Here is an 8,017-nt window from a genome sequence, read left to right as displayed (position 1 = left end):
CGTCAGAACGTTCTTGATTGGCTGAAATACTAAACCGGAATTGTGTGATTGGATTTTTACTAAACGTCAATCTCTCATAGAGTTCCTCCCCGTTAACCGATTGGTCTGTGCTATGCTGCATTCAGGTAACATTGGAACGATTGACTCCCCTTCTATTCTGACGTCTCTTGGAATTTTCCCTTTTTTTCCCTTTATCATTTTCCCTTTAGATAGATAGATAGATAGATAGATAGATAGATAGACTCTTTTGACTGTGAAGCTTCCACTGTCCATTTGAAAACAAAATAATAATCCAACACATGACAAGTTACATATTGCATTTTAATTTATTCTTACGGGTATAAAACGCATTCATAAGAGGAGTGACAATTGGTGCAAGATTCCGACAAAGCATAGCAAAAATGTACATGTTGGATTTTTAAATGGATTTTACAATCCCACTGTTGAGTCTAATGGTGTAGCACCGTGTAAATCTTTTTTGTTTGTTTGTTTTTAACTAAGAATGTAGCCCACTGTGGGTAGTGGTTACACAACATCAAGACACAAACTGGGACATAAAGGTCATCGCCTGGTCAAGGTCATCAGTGAGCTCGTCCGGCAGCGACAACACCGTTGACGTCAGTTTGTGAGTAATGTCTAGTATCCTACAGAGGAAAAAGGGTGATCAGATTTAATTAAATTAGATTATTCAAGACAGGTAAAAAGCAACAAAATGCAGATTGCATCCAACCAAAAATGCATATCAACCCATGGTAAACGGTCAGATGCCCCGACTCACATTTGCAACCTAATTTCTACAATAAGTTCCATAAAATCCTATTCATTTATTCCCAACAATGTGTCTTTTGCATTTCTTTTAGCTGCTCTGCTTCCAGCACATACACGTGGATGTTAGATTTTTTTTTTTTGTCCAATCAGATTTCCACCTCTATTTACTATGTCAATCTAATTTGCTCAGGGACTTCACAATTATTAGCGCTGACCGATATAATTGAAATCAGTGATTCTCAACTAGTGGGTGTAGCACCCAAAAATGGATTGCAGATCAATTATGGGTGGGTCGCGGACAGATTGTAAAAAAATTACAGATGGGTCCTCGTTTTTTAATGGTGCAGACATAGTGACTAATTGTTTTTCATTTGATTGTTTTATATTCATCATTTTTCATATAAATGCAATATTTGCTGTAATTATGAATTTACTTTTGCATTTGTGTAGGTAAGTGATGGATTGAATGAGTTCAGACTTACATTTCACAAACCCCGTGGTAAACCGAGACTGAAATATTTTGGGTGCATCTCAGGTTGACATGCCTTTGATCTGGAACCTACAATTATTTTTACAGGCATGTGTCAGAAAGGTAATGAATCCTGTATTCATACATGGAACATATCTTTTCAAGACAGAAAATATCAGTGCTAATTAGAGACAAGGTCAATTTTGTAGCCATATTTTGCACAATTGTAATATTTAATGTAACCCTATTATGTACATGCAATTGTCACGTTAATCTTCAGTTTCTTAATTGGGTGTAAAAAAAATAAAAACTTGAATATTCAAGCAGGGTTTAATCATCGTTTATACGATATTTGCTTTCAAAGGCTAATTATATATAATACATGTTCTTCATTGTAATTAAATAACATGGACAGTGAAACCCCACAATTTGGGGTGGATAGTAACAGGTTGATATGTGCCTAACGAAAATATACAATTGACGCCGATTATAATTGCAATTAAAAAAATACAATAAAATAATAGTAATAATATATTATTTGGGCAGCACAGCGGACAACTGGTTAGCACGTCCGCCTCACAGTTCAGAGCTACAGGGTTCAATTCCGGCTCCAGCCTTCCTGTGTGGAGTTTGCATGTTCTCCTCGGGCCTGCGTGAGTTTTCTCCGGGTACTCAGGTTTACTCCAACATGCAAGGCAGGTTAATTGACCACTCCAAGTTGCCCTAGGTGTGATTGTGAGTGTGCATGGTTGTTTGTCTTTGAGTGCCCTGTGATAGGCTGGCAACCAGTTCAGGGTGTACTCCACCTACTACCAGAAGGTAGCTGGGATAGGTTCTAGCACACCCAGGTCCCTTTTGAGGATAAGCGGCTTAGATAATGGATGCATGGATGTATATTTATATTTTCTTTAACCCCAAAAAATGTTTAATAAGTGAGGTTGTAGCATCAATAAACAAACCCCTCTCCACTCCCCCCACAAAAGATAAAAATCTCGCTTGACCACTGATTGTGTAAGGCATGAGATGATACATAAATACAGGTTTATGTCAACATGAATGTTTCTACCAGTACGTACGTGCTATAAATAACCTATGATACAGATTGTAAGAACAGAATAACAGAATGATGAAGAATTCAAAATGAAAACTATAAAGTATTCACATTGTTGCAGCCTATATTTTATACACAGTATTATTTACTATGCCCCTCAGCGGTACCCTGAAACATTCAGCTCCTCTGTTTTACATGATACACTTGAACTCACCAGTGGATATAATGAGCAGCCAGCTGAGGTTCGTGCCTGGAGCCTTCCTCCACCACCAGAGACTCTTTCATCTGCTTGAAGTTGGCCTCGATGTCCTTCTTCGTCTCGGAGAAGATGTCGACACTTTGGAAGGAGCTGACTACTTGCTGTGAAAAAAAAGCCCCTTTTAATAGCAAGCCACTTAAAAGTAAAGGGAAGCAAGTGATCTTACGTATATAACAGAGAGCTGGTGGGCGATGTATTTGTGACTTCCCAGGTGCCTGATGTCGTCTTCGAGCTGCTGACTCAGCACAAGCAGCTGATTCAGTTTAGCGATGTGGGCGAAATAGTCTGCAAAGGAAGCATCAGCTTGCAGTGACTCCGTCCATTTTGAATATACTTCAAAGAATGAGCATTTGTGTGATACGTTGAGGTTTTGTGCAAATGCGCTCAAAATTGTGATGCTCATTTACCAATGCCTTCGAATGTGGCACCTATTCATTGCTGCATGCAACTTTAATTTGTTTTGAGAATTGCATGGCAAGCCACTTTAAATATTACATATGCATATATAGTACAGTGCTCCCAGAATACAGTAGTTTTAATTCGCTACACATTAATGATAATTGTCTCCAGACGACACGATGGTGGCAAAGGACTACTTTTAATCAAATTAAAATCTTCATCTCACTTGGATAAGCCCAAAGTAGATGGCCCAAAATAATACTGTTATTTAGATATTATTTTTATTTTGATGAAACTCTTCAACTCACTTCAACATAGTTCCTTGGAACAAAGATCTCACAAGTTGGTGGGAAAGCACTACTTTTATCTAAATAAAAATCCTCAACTCATTTCAACAAAGTTGCTTGGTAACAAGATGCCACAATATGGCGTCAAAGCACTACTTTAAATGAAAATAAATTCCTCATCTCACTTCAACATCATTCCCTGACAACAAATGCCAAGATGGCACCAAAGTAATAGTTTTATTTTGGGACTGACAACAAAAAGAGCAAATAGGTGAGTTTTCTGCAAATAACAGGAATGGGTTCCCCAAAAAAAAATCAGGCAATAGGTGAATTTGCGAATGTTGAACCACAAATATGCAGGGGTTCACTGTACTCGTGTCATGCCTGATCTAAAAATAAAAAAACATCACTTCACACCACCCTCAGCATGCCTCATCTCAATTGTATTAACTCTAGCCATGGCTGGACTGGCCATCTGGAAGAGGGCAGTTGCCGGATGGGCCGGTAGGGCCAACGCGGTGCTATTTAATCTTTATTTTCCTCTATTTGACCCCAAGAGATTGGCCCACAATTTAGCGGACAGCAGCCCATTCATCCATTTACAATATGAACAGTAAACTGAACCAATGAACATCAGTGGGACTGCTATGTGGTAGCCAAGCGTGGTCAGACCTAAATCAAAATCCCAGAGCCGATTTTTGCAACAAACCTGTCCTGACTCTGCCCATAATCTTAGCAATTTATTCGGCTTTTTGGTGAAATTTATGAAAAGCCCTGTTTTCCGTGCCAGTCAATGATCTACTTTTCCCTGTGTCGCTGCTCTGTATAAATATCACCAGCCAATGGAATGGAATAGACAAGTTGACATGGCAATTTATCCATTTTGGATGTAGGATCAGAGCAGTAACAGAGGTGGAACGGCAGAAATCAGCGATTTGTCTAGAACCCACCAACTGTCACACTACTGTGTTGAAAGAATTATCGCTGACCAAAAACATATTTTATGTGTATATTTTATACAAAACATCAGACGCTGACAATTATCGGACGATGGCATGTCGTGTTGCTGTGTGAAAGATTCTGCCAATAGCTAAATGCCTTATACTGCTTTACAGCTCTTAAAAAGATAAAGATGTCCTTTAATAGTCCCACAATGGGGAAATTTGCAGTGTTACAGCAGCAAAGATATAGATCACACAGAGGCGGCGGTGTAATGTAGCCGTTAATGTATAACATTAGCAGCGGACATTCATAAAAAGCATGCAAATATACACAGTATATACGTATATACACAGATCCCCATGTATATACACACTTACATCCCACAACATATACAAGTGTAAGGAAACACTTCTAATGTCTGTCCATGGTACAGAGGGGAAATAAATAAAAACGCTGCAATGATAAAAAAAATACTGCAATGATAGAAAATACTGTAATGATAAGAGTACAGTCATAGTAAAAGTACTGCTATGATAGAAAATACTGCAATTTTAAAAGTACTGTAATGTCTATTTGGACTGGTTAGTGGTGGTTAATATTGTCTGTACTCTGAATAAATGAGAATGCGTTAATCATGACAATATGGAACAAATGGTTTCAAAATGTGAACAAATAGAAGAGATTCAACTGTGCTTGTAAAACTATGTGTATTTGTATACATAATAAAGCAGTATTGAGTCACCAAAGGCAATGACTTACCGTCCATTGGTGGCCTCTCCAGCATGTCCACTGGACTCCCTTGGATGAGGAACACCTCCACACGTGGAAACATTGCAGACAAACCCACCATGTCCAGGTAGTCCTATGGGGGGGATATGGAGACCTATGTTTTTTTTGTTTTGTTTCTTTGTTCACTTCATTTAACACCTATAGCATCTATAGGAGAAGTGCAAAGTCCCACATATGGCCAGCTCAATTGTTTACATAATCAAGTCTTGTAATATTTTTGTTGCTTTAATTTAACAGGGTTTTTCTTCCACTGAAATTATATCTTAAAAATATATTGTATGCTATTTTTCCTCATTTGTCATAATACGATATTTCTATTTTTAGAGTTAAAATACACTTTGATGTGCAGAATTTCCCATTTCAACTTTCAAAAATAAAATGTGGAGCACAAATGTTTGCCCATTCCTGATGTGAAGCCATTCGTGAAATGCGATACCTCCAGTTGTGGCATAGGCTTTGGTAGATGTTCAAGGCACTGCAGCATCTGGTCGAGAATGTCTGATCCTGGAGGAAGACAGCAGAGACGCTGAAATCCAATACAGTACTCACAAATACAATACAATATTCCTATATACTGCACAATATGTTGGCACTGTTGACCTTGAGCCTGGAAGGTGTCTGACTCCTCAGGGCTGCACCCTTGTCTTATCTGCTCCTGGAACTGTCACATGAATGAAAAACAAAAGGTGTAAATGTGATGGCTTATTCGTCTGTATAATGTCCAGCGAGTGACCAGCTCAAGGTGTCCACTGTCAACTGCAATAGGCTGCAGCTCGCCCACGATAAGGACAAGTCTTTGAGCACACTTGTAACTGAAAACACTCAAATCTGAAATCATCTTTCCCAAGTGAGATGAAAAAAAAAATCAATTAATCAGTTCCACCCTCCCAAAAGCACAACAAAAATGTTTCTTTGTTTAATAAGAAAAATAACACTCTATAATGCAGTATTGTTCTTTATAAAAATATATGGTAATGCCATAGTTAAACAGAATTTAAAGAATCAAACAGTTTTTGAACCTTATTTGCTTAAATTTTAAACAGCATTGTGTTGCTTCAAGTGTGTGCCTCAGCCACTTGTGGGCAGTATAGCACAGACGAAGATTCACGAAAAAGAGTTTTATAGCTGACTAAGTAAGATGTAGTAATATAATTTTTACAAAGGATGAAGAATATATGCCTGTGAGTTTAATTAAATCTGTCTATGTGTGATTCCACCATTTACAGGTTCCTGGTGAATGTCTCGCCCTTGTGGGTCAGCACAGTTGCATTAGTTGTCAGATTAACAATTAAAATTAAGAGAATTTCTTAAAGCAAAGCACGTACGTGTAGTTATTTTTGTTTTATCTTTAGTTTGACAGTAAAACAACTCGGAAGCAATAATCAGCTTCAAGCCTAAAACAAACAAACAAACATACCAAAACAATTGTTCACTACCTGCCAAATTGCTGCTCGTTGAGAATTTCACTTATCAACATACAACATCCATCTGATTTTATTTTTTGTCAAAGCAAAAAAAAAGTGTTATACCTCTTTTTACAGGTGAATTATGACAAAGTGAGGAGAAGCGGTACAGATGATGGATGGATGGATGGATGGAATATTAAAGTGTTATATAAAAAATCCCTGTCCAGTTAACAAATTGTATGTAGTGACGAGCATTTATGTTTTATAGTGGACACGATTTTGACCCCGCAAGAGGCTAGCATGGTTTATTTAATTCTTCTAAATAACCGACCACAACCATGTGCTGTGAATATACTGCTGCGGTGTACCTCTTTGACAGTGTCAATCAAAACAGAGTATTATTTTCGCACACGCAGTAGAACAATGTTTAACGTAACTTAACAGTACTGTACTCCTATATTGTTTTCAACAATGCGGCGTTCACGGATGCTCGGGTTAGTCTCTACCTCGTGCATCTGCGCCCTGATGAGGAGGTCCAGCTGCCCACAGAGACACAGCATCTCGACAGCCACCTGTTCTGGGCTCAGGTGAAGCGGCATCAGTGGTCTCTTCACCTGGAGCTCCACTAAGCACATATACAACAGCAGCCCACTTAGTTATAATAACACACACACACACTCACACGCGCGCGCGCGAGACTACATGGATCAATATAGTAAATGGAGGATTTTTAAAAAGGTAGCGTAGACTCACCTTTAAACGCTTCATGGTAGGAGCTGGGCTGACAAAGCGGATCAGATAAGCATCCTGCCATCTTCAAATTCACTTTAGTGAAGGTAATTAAATCCACATAGAGCACAGGTGGAAATAACTAAGAGGAAGCTCCTAGTTTACACATGTTTGGAGCGGCGATAGTGCGTTCGCGTGTGCGAATCAAAAATAGTCGCGATAATCATTCTCGATCAATGTCCTATTTTTTTGGCTATACAGCTAATGTTCGGGTGCAAATTTAGCAGTTGATCTGATGGATACACCAAAGCGACCATCCACTCCAACCCACGCCCTGCTAGTGCCAGCCGTGCAGCCGCAGTCTGTCAGTGGGGGCCTTGAACGCCCCTCCTTGCTAACGATGACGTCATGCTTAGAAAAAGGCAATCTACCTATTTTTTTCTATTTTATACTCAGTGTTATGCATAGAACACGAAACTGTACGGCATATTTTAATATTAGTATTAATATCATTTGGTACTCAAAATAAATCAGATCAAAATAAACTGCCACTGCAGCAAAGTGGAGATTGTGGAGTATTGTTCAGTATACTGAATTGCCCGCTGGCCACATCCAGCCCACAAAAAATTTAAATTGAATTAGCAATAATCCTGTAATATTTATTTTATTAAGTTATCTGTTTTTTTAACTCTTCTTAAAGTTGTTTAAGATTTATAAATTTGAATGAGACATGATTGCAGTATGCAAAATGTTATCTGCTGTCAGTGACAATTGAGCACTCTCATTGGCTTCTAGATAGTTAATCATTGCATGAACTAGAAGTGGACTATGAGATGTCAATGGAAATGGCATTATCGCATAAATTAAGGTCAGCAAAATATTTTTTTACTTAAATGTGTTCCTGCTTCTTTATGTGAT

The 8,017-nt window shown here is 38.4% G+C and overlaps 1 protein-coding gene across 2 annotated transcripts; it reads right to left on the bottom strand.

The window, feature by feature from the left end:
* Window positions 1-302: 302 nt before the first annotated feature.
* Window positions 303-7,481, bottom strand: LOC148323251 (uncharacterized). 2 transcript variants are annotated; one of them, XM_088315360.1, is made up of 9 exons: window positions 7,124-7,481; window positions 6,877-6,995; window positions 5,565-5,625; window positions 5,401-5,468; window positions 4,935-5,037; window positions 2,714-2,832; window positions 2,503-2,648; window positions 1,251-1,327; window positions 303-644 (listed from the first exon to the last, which is right to left on the bottom strand). In XM_088315360.1, the coding sequence occupies exons 1-8, from the start codon at window positions 7,182-7,184 to the stop codon at window positions 1,300-1,302; spliced, it is 705 nt and encodes a 234-aa protein (XP_088171486.1). In that variant the 5' UTR covers window positions 7,185-7,481; the 3' UTR covers window positions 303-644; window positions 1,251-1,299. The 2 variants fall into 2 exon arrangements, with proteins under 2 accessions (XP_088171486.1, XP_088171484.1); XM_088315358.1 differs by lacking the exon at window positions 1,251-1,327.
* Between the last annotated feature and the right edge of the window lie 536 nt (window positions 7,482-8,017).

The sequence above is a fragment of the Idiotropiscis lumnitzeri genome, chromosome 14 (assembly GCF_059441095.1).
Source record: "Idiotropiscis lumnitzeri isolate Australia: NSW breed Sydney's pygmy pipehorse chromosome 14, RoL_Ilum_1.0, whole genome shotgun sequence".
Lineage (NCBI taxonomy): Eukaryota > Metazoa > Chordata > Actinopteri > Syngnathiformes > Syngnathidae > Idiotropiscis > Idiotropiscis lumnitzeri.
This window is presented reverse-complemented; position numbering and strand designations above follow the sequence as displayed.